The sequence below is a fragment of the Spermophilus citellus genome (assembly GCF_964194105.1).
Source record: "Spermophilus citellus genome assembly, chromosome: 15".
In the NCBI taxonomy this organism is placed as follows: domain Eukaryota; kingdom Metazoa; phylum Chordata; class Mammalia; order Rodentia; family Sciuridae; genus Spermophilus; species Spermophilus citellus.
The window spans coordinates 46,432,174-46,450,568 of record NC_138195.1 but is presented as its reverse complement, the minus strand read 5'-3'; the positions used below and the strand labels follow the sequence as shown (position 1 = coordinate 46,450,568).

Here is an 18,395-nt window from a genome sequence, read left to right as displayed (position 1 = left end):
TACTACAGCACATCTCTGAGTGTCTACAGTCAAGAAGACTGATCATGCCAAGAGCTGCGGAAGACGTGGGAAGCCACAGCACTCACACACTGCTCCTCGGGGAAGGTAACCAACCTGGCAGTGGGGGAGGCTCAGATGTGGACAGCCCTCGTTTGGGTGTGTAATGCATCAGAAGAGTGTCAGAGGGAAGAGAAATACCTACTCACTGCTTTGGAAAGGAGTAAGGGCGTGTCAGTCTTCTGGCCCTTGGCCACGTGATGAATTCTGATATGTGGGTACATCCTGAGTCTTGACTGGGGGGAAACACACTCGCCTGTCTTTTGGCTACAGTAAGTGGATTATTGCTTTTTAATATAATAAACAATATTAGTATGTAATTGGTACCACTTTATCAGTTTTTAAAAAGTCTTTCAGAAATAGGTAAAAGAAAGCCAATATTTCCCTTGTTTTGATTTTGGTCTATTTTCCTTTACAACCTTTCCATATTACATATGAATAACCACAAAAGGGTATTTCCTCCAAGTTTAGAGAGTGCAGCAAGTAAGAACACACTGTCTAGAAACAGCTTTTCCATAACCCATTTGAATCAAATGTATGAAATATGATATGTCAAGAGCTTTGTAATGTTTTGAACAACCAATAATAAAAAAAGGTAAAAAAAAAAAAAAAGAAATACATGGAAAGAAAAAAAAAGAAACAGCTTTGCAAAACAGTTCTACACTGATAGAACATTCTAGGATTCTCATGATTCATCATCCATGATTCTTCAATCTAAATTGTCTTTGTAAGTTTGCAGGATGCTCTTTCAATGGTTGCCATGCTTATAGATGAATAAGAATATGCTTCCAAAGTACATTATGAAGATTCAAATTGGGTGTCAACCTACTTTATATGCAAACAGAGATATGAAAAATTATGGTATATATGTGTAGTAAGAATTGTAATGCAAAAAAAGCCAAAACAAAACCAAAGTACATGTATAAAGACATGAATTGGAGTGAACATACTTTATATACAAAGATATAAAAAACTGTGCTCTATATGTGTAATATGAATTGTAATGAATTCCGCTGTTGTGTATAAAAAATAAAATCAATTAAATAAAAAAAGAATATGCTTATAAATGAATGATAATAAGGTTGAAATTGGAATTCTAACAAACCAAATTCTACACAGAAGAAAAATATTTAACAGTCAACTCTAAACCAAGCAGCCTAAACTGTACACGTACAATGAGAGTAAAAGTTGTAAACAAGGGCTGGGAATATAGCTCAATGGGGAGCACCTTCCTGGTATGTGTGAGGCCTGGGTTTGATTCCCAATGCCAAAAAATAAAATAAAATAAAATAAAAGTAAAGTAAAGTAAACATATCTCCCTCTACTAGTGTGAAAAAACCAAAGCTTAGATTCTGAAGCCAGTTTATAGCATTGTAGACGTTTACAAAGGATTACATGTGATCTCCCAAGTATCTGTTCATCTCTTCTCATATCAAAGAAGAAAATTATAGTCCTCAGCCTAAGGGAAGAAAAAGACAAGCAAGAGGGTCTCAGACTTCGAATTGCTTCTGTCTAGGCTCTGACACCATGATGGGGCTAGAGTGTTTGATCATCATAATGTGGAAACCAGACAGTTAGGGAGTACCAGAAACAGCGCTTCTCTCATCTTCACATTACCTATGCCCTCACTTGAAAAAAAAACGAACATTCTGTGACCTATGAAGACTTGATGGGCCTCTTATTTTCTCTTCTTAGTTTCTCCTCTAAATTCACTAGATCCTCACCCAGATTTTATTTCCTTTCTTTAATCTTTCCTTCTATGAAACTCAATTCTACCTTACGTGAAAGATTTTAGTTTATTAGTTTACACATCAGCTAGGGAATGTAAACATTAAGTGAAAGAAAGGAAAAAAATTAGACATTAAAAAATGGCTTTGCCAAAACTCACCATCAGAGGGCACAACAGTACTGCAATAAACAACTCCCAAATTCTGCCAGGAGGAGAGCCTCTGGTGGACCTACAAAAAGAAGACACATCTACTGTCAGGCAGAACAACAAATGTTACACAAGTAAGTGTACACAGGAAGTAAAAATAGCTTTTGAGTGTATCAGTACATTTTGAGACTGTATCAACTCCATGGATTAATAGAAACCCTGACATCTGGATGATTTTGAGTCTTTTTACTCAACAACCTTGTAAGCTTTTCAATTTGCATCTCTATTTGCATCCCTGAGAAGAATTTAAAAATTTTCTGAATACAGATCTTGTATGTCCTTCTTCTTTGTGGAAAGTTCCTGTACTGTCTTGTCCAATAATAAGACCACAACTCCCACGTTGTTTTAGTTTGCATGTGCCTGTTATATCTCTGTTGGTCCTTCCCGATTTCGATGTTTTAGAAATGACTATGGATAGTTATTGGTATGTGTGTGTTGTCTGTGTTGTGTGTTGGTGGTGGTATTTTTTATTGTTTTTTATGGTGTAGGGGACTGAACCCAGGGGCACTCCCACTGAGCTACATTCCTGGCCCTTCTTAGTTTTTATTTTGAGACAGGGTCTCTCTAAATTGCCTTAGGCTATGCTTGAACTTGTGATTTCTTGCCTCAGCTTCCAGAGTCACTGGGATCATAGGCAAGCACCACTGTATCCAGCTAAATAGCTTTCTTTGTGATCTAATCTGGAAATATTTTAATAAGAAAGTTTAGCTTATTTACATTTATTTATTTACATTCATATAATATACATATTTAATCTTTCAGTTATGAACTTTTATGATATGCCTTTTTTTGGTTGCTCTCTTCTTAAAAATAGTTTACTAAAATAGTTTATCCTTATTGTGTTTTAGTCATTATGCATGTATTCCTTCTGATAATTTGGAAGGTTTACTTTTTTACTCTACTAGTTTTTTTCAGGTAAAAGTCAATTATTTTAATGGTCCTATTATCTCTCTGAGTTTTTCTCTTACCAATCTTCCTCTTAATCACTGAACTTTAGCCCTTCTAAATTCATCCCTATATCTTGAACAGCTATACTTTTGCTTTAGAACCTTTGCATAGCTACTGCTTGGATAATTTCCAGATTATTTCCTTCAAATCTAAGTGAGGCCTATTCTGGCCACACAATTTAAAATGGCAATCCCACCGTTTGGTATTCCCTTGCACCCCATAACTTTACATAAAATATACCTTATATTAAAATATAAAAATCCTTTATTATGAGCAATAATGAACTAATAATTGTGCTTTTTTCTTCCCTTTACCATCCAGTTTAGCTCATTATATTACTTCCTTTAGAGTTGACCTTTCACTTCCAGCTATATATCAACTATGTGTCCAGCTACCTACTCCCCTCCATCCCATAACTTAAACTTTCATTGGATTTGTTTTAAATGACTTCTGATGCTTGACATATTACTTCACATCATTTCTATTCCTTATTCTAACTTCCACTAAGTTATATATCATTACTATACTGTCAAGGTTTTAAAGATGTACAATCCCCTATACCCCAATACCCATATTTGTTTTAGTCTTCATTCTATTGATCAATGAATTCCATGATCACTGCCAATTCTTTCTTTAGCTGTAATTTCTGCTTTCATTTCTTTGTCAGTTGAACTTTGTCTTGCAGAAGGGAACTTAAAAGCTAAATTTCCTGAAGCTTGGCAAGTTAATTCCTAAATTAGTCTTTCCTTGAGGCTTGGTAAAGTGTCAGCACTGAATGTTGCTTTGGAGAAGTCTGAGGTCACCTGCTTCTTTTGGAGAACCATGCTTGACTAGCTTTGTTGGGAATCTGCTACCATAGGTACCATCTCTAGGTTGTCCCCTATACCTACTTGACTTTCACTGGATTTGGAACCTTTACTTATATATTTTGATTTGGAATTGCAGAGATCTCCCTGGTTACACTAAAGATGGAGCTTATATTTCTGGTTTTTATGTTCCTCCCCATTCTAAGGTATGCGAAAGAGAAAGGACAAACTCCTATCTTTATTGGGACATTAATACTTCATGTAGTAACTTTTTTAAAAAATATTTTTTAGTTGTTGATGTATCTTTATTTTATTTATTTATATGTGGTGCTGAGAATTGAACCCAGTGCCTCACACATGCTAGGCAAGCGCTCTTCCACTTGGCTACAACCCCCAGCCCCATTATAAAAAGTAGTAACTTTTATACAAAGTAGTAACTTTTTAATATTGACAGTTTCAAAAACACCCAAAGGTAGAGAGCAAAGTGTGAAGAAATCCCATGTACCTGTCACCTGCTTCAATATTTATCAAAAAAAATAATTCTAGCAACTTGGAAGACTGAGCCATGAGGATCACAAGTTCGAGGCCAGCCTCGTTAACTTAGCAGGATCCTCAGGAACTTATATGAGACTCTGTCTCAAAAAATACAAAGGACTGGGGATGTGGCGTAGTGGTAAGGCACACTGAGTTTAATACCCAGTACCATAAAATTTAAAAAATATACATATATCTCAATATTTTCTCAAACTCAGTTCATCATCTATATATTCAGTTTCCCTTCCCCTATCCTCAGAGTTTATTAAAGGAAAATCCAACCCTCGTATCACTTTACTTAAAAATAGTATACATCTACTGGACCATTTTGAAACCAGAAGTGTTCTGTCTTCCATGATTTTACACATATAATTTTTAACAATAATAACAGATGTTTTTGTGGCACAGAGAACTGCATCACACATGGTTGTTTATGAATAATATTTTTTTGATGCTACAGAATATGGATCAGCAGGCCAGCCACCTGTTTTTGTAAATAAAAAAGTTTTATTGGACACAGCCAGGCTCATTCATTTACTTGCTATTGTGCGTTAACATACTCTCTCACTCCAGAGTTCAGCAGTTACATATTTACAGAAAGTTGAGTGTTTGAAGTGGAGACCATGCAGCTCAAAAAAAAAAGCTAAAATATTTATAATTTGGCCCTTTATGTTTTCTGACCCTTGCTGTAGAAAAAATTTGTGTAGTTTTGAGATATTCACTTTCCAAAGTCCTTTCCTGCCCATAAGGACACTAACAATTACAGTATATTATTTGAGTGTTCACAAACACAAAGATGGGTCCTTTTCTTTAAATCTTCTAGTAGCTTTCAGTCTAATAAGGCCAATGAAAACAAAAGTGATTTTGCTCTTGCCTTTTCTCTTGAAATATAGTAAAAACAAACATGAACAATGGAAAAACAAAAAAGACAAAACAACAAAAACCCAGAGAAGATATTTTTTAAACCAAAGAAGCATTGCTATACCTATTTTCCACGGCTCCCCTTAGCTGAGTATATTTCATGGGTACAATTTTATTCTCAATATTATAAGCAAGTAGTAAGCTTTTTAGGTTTTTTCTTTAATTTTTAATAGCAAACTTTAAATAAATACTTGACTGATGCTGAAAGTTTAAAAAATAAATATGACAAGTTTAAGCAAAAACATTCAGGCAAGTGGTATGTTTTAATCCATATATTTCAAAGGAAGAGACCAAGTCTAAGAAAGTATTTAGAACACACAAAGATAATCAGAGAGAGGATATACCTCTAGGCAATATTAATGCCAAACGAATAAGGTAATATGGTCCCAACACAGTCCCTTTGAAAGAAAATACAAGTTTATACTTTTGATAAAAACAGTCCATATCTTTGGTAACTTGAGAACTTCAAAGAAAAGCACGAGCTGGGAGTGAAAGTAAAGGCCTGTATAATGCCCGTCTGTATTACAACCTTTAGTCCAGGAAAGGAAAAACGCCAGCAGCATCAGTGTAGAGTCCCCCTCCAAACACTGTGCTAACTTCCCCAAAGCATGGGATTCAGGCCAATTAAAAAAATAAAATAAAAATTTAGTATTATAAAGAGAAAGTTCATGTCCTCAGGTCAAATTATTAAATTCAAGCCCAAACTTAACTTTTAGGGTTGGGGATGTAGCCCAATAGCTGAGCACTTGCCTAGCGTCTGTGAGGCCCTGGGCTGCATCCAAAATACCACAAAACAAAACAAACCAAAACACCTTACTTTTAAATTCTTTACTACTCTCATAAATTATGCAGCTTTTCCTACATTCACCTTTCACAGTTCAGAAGAGCAAACTCAGCAGTATATTTCTGCCAACAATTTGAAAAGGCTGTCAAGTTTAAATAACCTGTCAATATCCCCAAAGTATTCAGGGCCAATTAGACATGAGGTGAAAGAAAGGAAGAGGAGGGGAAGGAAGAAAAGCAAGGAGGAAAGAGGGAGGAGAAAAAGTTATTGCCTTATTAACTGAGTTCCCTTTATTTAGGAAAACACTGGCATCTAATTTCATTAGAAATCAAATACCTAATACCTTTATCAACCTATACCAAACAAGGTATACTATATTAAGTACATCAAATAGCTTTAGATGGAACTACTACATATATCTGTCCAAGAATGAAACCTTGTTACAAACAGCCTACCCATGCCACAAGTTTAGATCAATCAAATAATAGTTCCCTGTTACATTTCCTTTAGTATAACATGAAATGCTTATAAAAATGGGTTCTTTTTAACATTATTTAAATGTTCCAAAAATTTCTTTTTAAAGACCAGGGTACCCACATTTCAACAACTTTGTCAACTCTTATCTCCAGAACGCTGAACTTGTCAGTCTTCTATGGTTGACAGAGTGGAACTACTTGAGTTGGTCTCCACCAAGACATGCACACAACAGCTTCTACAATGTGGGGTCAGCTTTCTCCATATTTTTGATATAATAAAATGGTTGAAGCATCGCATCAGCAAGTTTTTTTAAACTACCTCTCATCTATCAAAATTCTAAAATAAGCACGAACTGTGGCTTCAAACCCTGAAGATTTGAGAGGTGAGGAAACACTGGAGTTAAAAGATGGGGCCCAGTTTCACCACTCAATGTCTTGAGTTTCAATCTCAATGACTCAATTCTCCTCTGTGTTAAATTTACAATAACCAAACAATTCATGAGGCTAGTTTCACTTAAGGATGTGACAATATAAATGTAACAACACTTGAATAACAGTTTCTGTTATTCACTTTAATGTTCTATAGAAATATGAACTCAAACCTTTAATCTCCTTAAGCGATTGTCTCACTGAAAAGAATTTAATAAGTATAATGCATCCATTTCACACCTCTCTCTAAGCACAGGGATGTAAAGGCAGATACGTGAGGTTTTAAAAGAGCATCTCTTCATATAGCACCATAAAAGAGTTGGACAGTTAGACTGAAGAGAGTGTATTTTATTGTTCTTTTTTTTTTCTTTTGTTGGGTGGGACTAGAGATTGAACCCATCAACACTTTACCCTTGAGTGACATTCCCAGCCACTGCCCGACCTGCCACCTTTTTTTACTTTTTATTTTGAGACAGGGTCTTGCTGAGTTGCCTAGGCTCGCCTCAAATGTGATCCTCCTACCTCAGCCTCTTGGGTTGTTAGGATTACAGGCATGTGTCACCAAGGAGACAAAGTTTTTGATGCAGTTTAAGTGAAGGTGGTATCGATAGTTTGTGAGTTAAATTATCTAATTTAATATTAGAAAATTATTCACCTCTTAAGATGTTCACTACATTATATTATAACATGGGCCAATATTTTCCCCACTAGAATATATCATAACTTTCTAACAGAAGTCATAACATAACAGAAGTACATATCATTATTATTTTCTTCTTTTTTTCATACTTTTAATTTAACAATGTTTTTATCTTAGACTTTTTGGTATTACTCCCAATGACAACCTGTGATTGATACTGTACAAGAACCACAGTCCAAATTCGTTGTAACCCTAGATCCCTTGTATCTGAGTCATCTTGCACCAACATTTGGAATGTTTATATCCTAGGCTGGCCAGGCATGGTGGTATGCCCCTGTAATCCCAGCAGCTCAGGAAGCTGAGGCAGGATGATTGCAAGTTCAGAGCTAGCCTTAGCAATTTAGTGAGGACCTGAGCAACTAAGTGAGACCCTGTCTCTAAATAAAATATAAAAAGGGCTGGGGATGTAGCTGAGTGTTTAAGTAACCCTGGGTTCAATCCCTGGTACCAAAACAACAACAAACAAACAAAGGTATACCCTATGGGGATTACATTTTGCTTTAGAGATGCACTTTTACCCCTGAATCCCAGAATAGATCTGTTAGTGATATCAGAGCAAAAATTCTGCTTTTCTTAAATGACAACTTATCCACATAAAATTAGAAAATTCTTCTGTATTTCATTTATTTTCTATCATTTATTATGAATCTACAATTCACAAGGAAAAGTGCAAACTGTGCTTAGTGACTCCTTTATATCATCCCACCTGTTTCTGCAAGTTCAGAGCCAGCATCAGCTGGCTATTTTTATTAACATTTTATGAAACTGTTAAAACCTACTGCAAAATTGAAAGAATTTTACAGTGAATATCTTTATGCCCTTTACCTAGATTCTACTCTATCCATCTTATTATACAGAAATCCTTAATTCCCATGGATTCTTCTTTTAAAATGTATTACATTTTCCAATTCAATTTTCTTTATAACTTTCCTGCATTGCTTCTAGATTTCATCCACATCCCTTCCGATTTATCAAACTGTATTCTAAATACTTGTTTAGATGACTGCCTTCCCTTCAGGGTTATAATCAGTCTGAAGACTGAATCAATTTCTTTACATATTGATATCACCCAGCACACCAGGAGAAAGTAGAAATTTAGTAAATATTTATTTAACAAAGTTGTTTTATCTTTTTCCTTGTCCCTTAATTTCTTTGACAAGCTTTATAACTTTGTGTTCCAGTTTTCCCTCAAGAAATTAACACAAATTTGTTATTTTACTGCTGAATTGCTCTGAGAAATAAGACATGATTATCATGATTTCTATAAGCATTTGAGGAATATTCAAAGTGCAAATATATATTATATACATATATGTGCATTTATCTGTTATACTTTTGGCTGTGTAGGCTTAAATTCATTCCATGCTGAATTGAGAAGGTTATTAAATGTATTATTAGGAATTATTTTTAAACAAAAAAGAAAAACCCTTAAAAAACCCAATGTTACATAAATAACCTACCATTTATACTTTTTTTAAAATTGTTTTTTGTAGTTGTAGATGGACAGTATGCCTTTATTTGTTTATTTTTATGTGGTGCTGGGATTGAACCCAGTACCTCAAACATTCGAGGCAAGCACCCTGCCGCTGAGCTACAGCCCCAGCCCTACCATTTATACTTTTTAATTATCACTTTTATAATTCAAAGTAACATATATTTATATATAATGAAATAAAATCATAATATTAACACAACTCTTAGTATTTGTTAAATGAATAAACATAGTTGGCTTGAAAGATGTTTTTATTGAAAGTAAAATTGGTAATCGGGCACAGTGGCACAAGCCTGTGATCCCAGCAGCTCAGGAGGCTGAGGCAGGAGGTTCATGAGTTCAAAGCCAGCCTCAGCAACTTAGCGAGAACCTGTCTCAAAATAAAAAAGTGAAAAATGAGCTGGGAATGTTGCTCAGTGGTTAAGCGCCCCTGGGTTAAATCCCCAGTACCAAGAAAAAAAGGAAGAAAAAGAAAAAGAAAAAGGAAAAGGAAAAGGAAAAGAAAAAGAAAAAAAAAAAGAAAAAGAAAAAGAAAAAGAAAGAAAGAAAGAAAGAAAGAAAGAGAAAGAAAGCAAAACTGGAATGGAGCTGGGCACTGTGGTGCACACCTGTAATTCCAACTATTTGGGAGGCTGAGGCTACAGGATTTTAAGTTTGAGGCCAGTCTGAGCAACTCAAGGGAGACCCAGTTTCAAAATAAAAATAAAAAGGGCTAGAAATATAGGTCAGTGGTAGAGCAACTTTGGGTAATCCATGGTACCAAAAAGAAAGAAAGAAGGAAACAAACAAAAAAATGGAACTTCATTTGATTGCTCTTTTTGATAGATCCTTCCCCTTGGCAATGTTTTTTTTTTCATAATTTGAATTCACATTTCCTATTCTAGTTCCATCAAGTCATAGCATCAGTATCACCCATGAATTTGCCAGAAATCAGATTCTCAGGTCACCCCTCAGACCTACTGAACCAGAACCTGCATTTTAACAAGGTCAGTAGGAAATTCATATACATACAGTTTGAGAAGCAATGGTATAGTTCACCCATGAGATTCAAGGGGACACATTAGTGAGTTAGCATACTGCAGACCCTGTAACTCTCTCTTTTATCAAGTCCCTCGTATAAGCAACTAGGGCTCATGAAGGTGACAGAATAGAAAGAACACTAGAGTGAGAGTTTGAAAAGCTAGATTCTAGTCTCATTTCTAGTTTCATGACCTCAAATCTTAGTTCTTCTCATCTATAAAATGAATGGATCATACAACATACAGTGGCAGATCCTTCCAACGCCTAAAGCCTATGAAGTCATGAAAATAAACAGCAATATATTCTATCCCGACACTCTCACACTATGTAGTAGTTTAGGGAAATGGCTCAATTATATGTAATTTTGAGAAACTGGGCCTCCTTAATATTACAGGGACTCATCTGTCAATTGCTTTCTTCAGGTTTGAAGCTCAGCCTCTTTCATTTTCACACTGGTTTCTGGAAGACACACGGTGATGAATAACTTGGGAAGTGGGTGGCTGCTATTAATAATTCTTCTCCCTGCTTCCTTTGTTCTCGAATACTGATAAAAACATAAGTAATAGACAGGATTCCAGAAAAGTTAAAAACAGATTTTGTATTTGCACAAGAGCAGGAGAATGCTACTGTTCTTAGGAAAAGGATGGTTAAAGTATTTAGAGGTAAAAATCATGTCTAATACCTTTTTTTGGTGGTACTGTGGATTGAACCCAGGGTGTTCTACCTCTGAGCTACATTTCCAGCTCTTTTTTGTTAATTTTAATTTTTTTAAATTGTAGATGGATATAATACCTTTATTTTATTTATTTATCCTTATGAACCCAGTGCCTCACATGTACCAGGGAAGCACTCTACCACTGAGCCACAACCAAGCCTCTCTTTTTTGGTCTTTTGAGACAGGCTGCTGAGGCTGGCCTCAAACTAGTGATCCTCCTACCTCAGCCTTCAAAGTCACTGGGATTACAGGAGTACATCATTGAGCCTAGTTCTAACACATTTTTTGGTGTGTGTGTGTGTGTGTGTGTGTGTGTGTGTGTGTGGTGGGGTATAACTGGGGATTGAATTTGTGGGCACTTGACCATTGAGCCACACCCCTAGCCCTATTTTGCATTTTATTTAGAGAGAGGGTCTCATTGAGTTGCTTAGTGCCTTGCTTTTGCTGAGGGTGGCTTTGAACTTGAGATCCTCTTGCCTCAGCCTCCCGAGGCACGGGGATTACAGGTGTGTGCCACTGAGCCAGGTTAACGTTTACTTTTTTATTTTATTTTTTAAAGTCGATAGACATAATACCTTGAATTAATTAATTAATTAATTAATTAATTAATTAATATGTGGTGCTGAGGATTGAACCCAGTGCTTTACTCATGCATGCTAGGCAAGTGCTCTACACTGAGCTACAAACCCAGCCCCAAAATTTACTTTTGATGGGTCAGTAAAAAATATAAATAATATGCATGTATGCATGGGCATATTTATATTTATGTATACAGACAGAAACAATTATAGCAAAATAATAATACCTGATGCATCTAGGCATAGGGTATATGGCTATATACACTGTATTCTTTCTGCAATTTTTCTATAGGTTTTAAATCTTTCAAAACAAAAAGTTGAGGGATAAAAAAAGTAACATAAGTTTTTCTAACCTAATATGCCTTCTTGTTTTTTTCAAATATAAAATATTTCAGATACATTTATTTTTCTGTAACCTTTAAAATGCATCAGAAAATCTAGAATAGAAGGGGGGGGGAGAGTAAATAGGAAATTCCAGTAATTTGCATCCCAGGTTGGTTCTTTATCTTGATCTTTACTTAACAAGCTTCCTTAACTTTTTCTTTGGTAAGGCTAAAAGGGGGAAGTAATGGTGGTGAGAGATCACCTCACATCTTTCGTATGTTAATGAAGTAAACAATTTCCAACCGAGGAGGCTTTGAGAGATTTTCATTTTCGCTCTAACTTTAGCTAATATTGAAAAAGAATGCAGTTACCACTCAGAAATATAAATAACTACAGGCCTTTCTTATTTCTCTATAACAAGAAGGACACACAGCTGCTATAAAAATCATTTGCTACCCTCCCCCGTGTTGTGTAAGTATAATGGACTTACACAAGAAGAAACATAAAAAGAAAGTTATAGAGGAGTACTTGGTTTTGTTTCAGAATTCCTTTTCTACTTATTATTTTACCTAATTAAAAACAAAATGAACATGCTGCCTACTTTTCCAATATAACTGTCCTGCTTAGTGGAAATCTTCAACTGGAATACTAGTAATAGGATCATGTACCAGCTAATTCATAATGTTCCTTCAGTCCTTCCAGACTTCATCCAACAGGAATATCACAAGACAAATCCACCTTTAATTAATTGGAGGTTTAAAAACATTCATACAATTTTTTAAACATTCTGGTTTTATACATATACATATATATGTCAATGTACCTTTATTTTTTTTTATGTGTGGTGCTGAGAATCAAACCCAGGGCCTCACACATGCCAGGGAAGTGTTCTACCACTGAGCTACAACCCCAGCCCAAAAAGCACAAATTTTGATAACTTCCTTTTGTGTACCTTTAAGTGGATTTATCTTAATTTGCTTGGTTTTAAAAAAATCCTTAACAAAGCTGTTCTGGGGTGTAACTTTAGATGATGAACAAATTACTTAATATTATTATAAAAGAATAAGCCATTAAAAGAGTTAAATCACTAAAATGCAGTTCTCAAAGAGGGAGATCAAAAAAGACAGTAATATGATTTTTATATATACATATTTTAAAATTATTTTTTTAGTTGTAGTTGGACACAATACCTTTATTTTATTTATTTTTATGTGGTTCTGAGGATCAAATCCAGTGTCTTGCACATGCTAAGTGAGTGCTCTACTGCTGAGCCACAACCCCAGCTCTGATTTTTATATATTATTCAAATTAAAAAGCTCAATCCAGAATGGTCCTCAGCCTGCTCTGCCTGAAACAAGCTGATCGCTCCTATTTAGGGATCCCATGGAGAATATTCTGCTAGAATGCAATTCTGCTCACAACTTTACACAGTCCGAGAGACTGGCAGATCTGTAGTCATACATAAAGATTCCCATTACTAACTTTGTTATCATTCTCTTCATTTTCTAAGCATATACAGGGTCCAGTTTTTAGATTGCTATTTTATCTCTGGCCTTTTCTACCAAGTATTTGAAGTAAGTACAACAAAAATGTGTACCATAAATTTGTGTTGCGTTTTTAAAAATTCTGAAATAAAATTAATAAACCAGGAGCAGGAAAAATGAAAATATAACTAGAAAATGAAGACTGCAGAAAAAGAATATGTGGGTCATCAAAACTTTCAAAATTGCTATATTAAGGTCTGTATTTGCCTCTAAACCTCTATGGTAGGCAAAATAATAACCTCCCAAAGATTTTCATGTCCTGATTTCAGGAATCTGTAGATATGCTATTTTATAAACTAAAGGAAATTAGGATTCCAGAAGGGACTCAGACTATTATGAACTGAGTTTAAAATACAGAGATTATCCTGGATTACCTGGTAGGACCAATGTCATAGAATCCTTAACAAATTTAGAGGAAGATATGATTATGGGGACCAGACAGACAGCAGTGTGAGACTCAGGATACTCCAATGTTGCTGAAGGAGGCGGCCATGGGCCAAGGAAGCAGGTGGCTTCTGGATGGGGAAAAGGCAAGGAATTAGATTCTCCTTTAGAGTCTTTAGAAAGGAATCCAGCTTTGTTAACCCTTTGATATCAATTCGGTGAGACCTGTTCAGGACTTCTGACCTAATAAACTATAAGACAAAAAATTCATGTTGTGGAGCTGGGTACAGTGGTGCATACCTATAATCCCAGCTACTTTGGAGGCTGGGGCAGGAGGATCCCAAATTTGAGTACAGCCTTAGCAGCTTAGCAAGACCCTGTCTCAAAAAGTAAAAAGTCTGGGCTGGGGTTGTGGCTCAGCGTTATAGCACTTGCCTAGTGCGTGTGAGGCCCTGGGTTCGATCTTCAGCACCACATAAAAATGAATAAACAAAATAAAGGTATTATATCCACCTACAACTAAAAAATAAATATTAAAAAAAAGTAAAAAGTCTAGGGATGTAGCTAAGTGGTAAAGTGTACCTGGGTTCAGTTGCCAGTACCAAAAATCCAAATTGTTTTAAAAATAAAAAATGTGGAAAAATATGTATAATTTTTATGGTAATTAGCATTTTTGTAATAGTTACCTCTGGAGAGAAAGGGTTGGAACTGGGGCTGAGAGCAAAGGGTAGCTTTAACTATATTGTAATGATTTTTTTCTTAGTAAAAAAGATTTAAAGCAAATATAACAAAATGTGCATATTTAAGTTAAAAGTGATGAGCATATGGGTATTTGTTACATAATTCTCTGTAACAAATATTTCTAAATTGCCTCTCCCTCCTTTAAAAAAAAAGGATTGTTTATCTTTTAAATAGTCATCCATGAACCATTTCACCAGTTAGGCTTTGCATGGGAACTGGAAAGAAGAAAAAGATTCTATTTTCTGATAAGGAACTAGACTATCTACATATGAATCATTACAGCATGGATTGATTTGAATTTGGCTTTTGTTGTTCAGCATTACATTCCATGTTGTTGAGTGTAGCAGTAGTTAGTTCTATTTTATTGCTGCATACCTATGCATCCCTTATATCCATATTCCAAAATGGACATGTAGGCTTTCCCCAGATTTGGCTACGCTGTGGTGAACATTCTTTCTATGTCTTTTGGTGCCCATAAGAATACCCTTTGGTATACAGCTAGAAAAGGAATTGCTGGCTCATAAAGTATGCATATATTCAGCTTAAATAGATAACTGTCAGTTTTGCAAAGTGGCAGGTGCCCATTCATACACATACTAGCAGTGTTTAAGAATTTCAGATGCTCCACCATTTTTGTGCATACCTGATATTGTTAGTTTCGTTAAATTTTAGTCATTCTGTTAGGTATGTAGTTATCTCCTAGTAGCTTTATTTCTTGATCATCAATGAGGTTGAAATCTTTTCAGATGTTCATCAACCATTTGGATATCCTCTCTTGTGAGTACTCAAGTTTCTTGATCACTTTTCTGTTAGACTGTCCTTTTTTATTATCAAAATTCTTAATATAGTTGGGATATGAGCCCTTTGTCAGATGCTCATGTATACCCATACATACATATGATACCTTTTCCCATTCTTAGCATACTTCTTCTTTTTCTTAATGGTACTTGATGAACAAAAAATTTTAATCTGAACATACTCAATTAGCAACCTTCTCTTTTATATTGAAGGACTTTCTATATTCTGCTTTCTGTTCCATCCTGAAGGTCATGAAGAAGTTCTTCCATGTTGTCTCTAACAAGTTTAACTGTTTTCGTTCACATTTATATTTTGCTTATGAGGTTTCTGTCTGGTATGAGGTGAAGTCAAGATTAAATTTGCTTTTTCTTCAAATGGACCCAGCAGGAGGTATCGAAAAGACCATCCTCTCCCCCACCAGGAAGGGGAATATCTAGATCAATTTGGGGAGAACTGACAACTAAATAATGTTGAGTACTCTAATACATAAACATGGTATATTCTTTCATTCACTTGTGATTTTCTCTGTAGAGGTTTGGCACACCTTTCATTAGATTCGTAATTATTTTTATGCTTTTGATGTTACTATAAATAGTTTTACTTTTCATATTTCATCAAATTTCCAGCAAGCAGAAATACAACTGACTTAAGCCTCTATACTGAAATATACAGTTTTTCTGCATACATATATCACAAATATAGCTTGGTGAACTTTCACAAACTGATCATGTCCAACATAAAGTAGAATTTGTGCACTCATTTCATTTCCAGTAACCCTATGATATTCACATTTACTTTTATATAATGTTTGTAAGTTCTTCTGGATTTTCAACATAGACAATTATATCATCTGCCAATGACAGTTTAATTTCTCCCTTTCCAAAATGAAGACTTCTATTTCTTTTTCTTCCCTTATTGCACTGGCTAGGACTTACTATAGTGAATAAAATGACACCACATCCTTATTTCAGTCTTGATTCTGATCTCTAGAGAAAAGACTTTTAATATTTCAACACTAATTATAATATCTATTATAATTTTTAATAGATAACCTGTTATCAGACTAAGGGAGTTCCCATATATTTGTGATTGTTATTTTTTTAAAAAAATGTTTGTATCCATCTTCACAAAGAAGGCCTATATTTTCCCTTTCTTAAAATGCCCTTGTAGGCTATAAAACAAGTTAGAAAGTAGTCACACTGTTTATAGTCTCTGGAAGAATTAAAGATAGCTGTTAGTTATTCCGTAAAGGTTTTGAGTAATTCCCCAGTGAAAACATATTTGAATTTGGAGGTTGTTTCCCTACACCTCTATGTGTTAAGACTTTAATTATAGATTAAATTTCTCTTACAGATATGAAACTAATTATATTTTCTATTTCTCTTAGAATTGTTTTTTCTTTGGGAGAGGGTCTTTTTAAAAAAATAACATCGAGATACAATTCACATACAATATAATTTTCTTATTCAAGGTGTACAATACAGTGGTTTTAGTATCGAAAGTAGATATTGTACAAACACCACCACAATCAATATTAGAACATTTTCATCACCTCAAAATGAAATTTTAATGGGCTAGAGTCATGGCTCAGTGATAAAGCACTTGCCTAGCATGCGTGAGGCACTGGGTTCGATTCTCAACACTGCATATAAATAAATAAAGGTCCACTGACAACTAAAAAAATATATAAAAAAATGAAACTTCACATCCATTTCTCCCTACTTTTTGTTTCTATGGCTTTGGATAGTTTGAACATTTCATATAAGTGAAATCAAAAAATGTTGTCTTTTTAAAGTGACTGTTTTCCTTGACTTCACATATTTTCAAGATTCATTCATGTTGTAGTATGTGAGTACTTCACTTCTTTCATTGCCAAATAATATTCCATTGTATGGATACATGACTTTTTTTTTTTTAATTCATTGATCAGTCAATGGGCATTTCAGTTTTTCCACTTTCTGTTTCCTACCATTTCTATTATAAATAATGCAGCTATGAGCATTCATTTACAAGTTTTTGTGCAGCACCACTTTACACTGCCACCCGTAATGGGAGGGTTTTAATTTCCCTACATCTTCACCAACATTTGTAATATTAATCTCTTTGATTAAAGCTAGCTTAGCAGATGTGAAATGGTATCTCATTGTGAAATTGACTTTCCTTTTCCTAATGACTACAAGTGCTTAGCATCTTTTCAAGCATTTATTGTCTTTCTCTCTTTACTGGGGATATTTGTCCATTTTTTATCTGGGTTTTTTTTTTTTTTTTTTTTTTTTTTGCAGGGGAAGAGGGGAACTGGGCACTGAACTCAGGGGCACTCAACCATTGAGCCACATCCCAAGTCCTATTTTGTATCTTATTTAGAGACAATGTCTCACTGAGTTGCTTAGCATCTTGCTTTTGCTGAGGCTGGCTTTGAATTTGCAATCCTTCTGCCTCAGCTTCCAGAGCCACTGGGATTATAGATGTGTACCACCATGCTGGGCTTTTAAAAATCAAGTTTAGTATTGGTTTGGTAAGTCATGTTGTTCTAGAAATTTGTTCATTTCATGTGAAATCTGACTTCATTGGTATAAAATTGTTCCAAACATCTTCTTAATTTTTTAATGGTTGTAAGATTTATAGTGATATTTCCTCTTTTTATAAGAAATATAAATATTTTCTTATACAGAAAAACTATGTCTATTTTTTTCTTGGGCTGGGGATATAGCTCAGTTGTTAGAGTGCTTGCCTTGCATGCACAAGGCCCTGGGTTCAATCCCCAGCACCACAAACAAACAAACAAACAAACCAAATCTACTTTTTCTTAATGTTAGTTTTGATTATTTTTTCTTCTTTAATATGCATTTCAAACATTGGAAGATCTCTCAGGGAAAATGATTCATTACTCCAACTAGTAATGGTTTATAGTTTAATTTTACCACGTTAGAGAAAACACTACATCATTTCAGTCCTTTGAAATCTATTAGGATCCACTTATGGCCTAACTTGATATCAACATTTGGAAAATGTTCCATGTGCACTTGAAAACAGCAAGTATTCTACAATTGTTGGATGTGATGTTACTATTGGCTTTTAATACTGGCTGAGTTAAAATTAACATGTGTGTGTGTGTGTGTGTAACAATTAAAGGGCTTAATTTTGTTTCTTAACTGACTGGAGAGCTATTCTACCTCTGCAATGTCAGAATCTTCAACAAATGGCTGTA

General features: G+C 34.8%; 1 protein-coding gene across 1 annotated transcript in view; it reads right to left on the bottom strand.

The window, feature by feature from the left end:
* The window catches only part of MCU (mitochondrial calcium uniporter), a 180,543-nt gene that overhangs the window by 40,010 nt on the left and 122,138 nt on the right, over nucleotides 1–18,395 (bottom strand). The window contains exon 2 of the mRNA XM_081267038.1: nucleotides 1,946–2,015. Within this exon, the coding sequence (XP_081123164.1) occupies nucleotides 1,946–2,015 (70 nt within the window). The remainder of the gene's footprint in view (nucleotides 1–1,945; nucleotides 2,016–18,395) is intronic.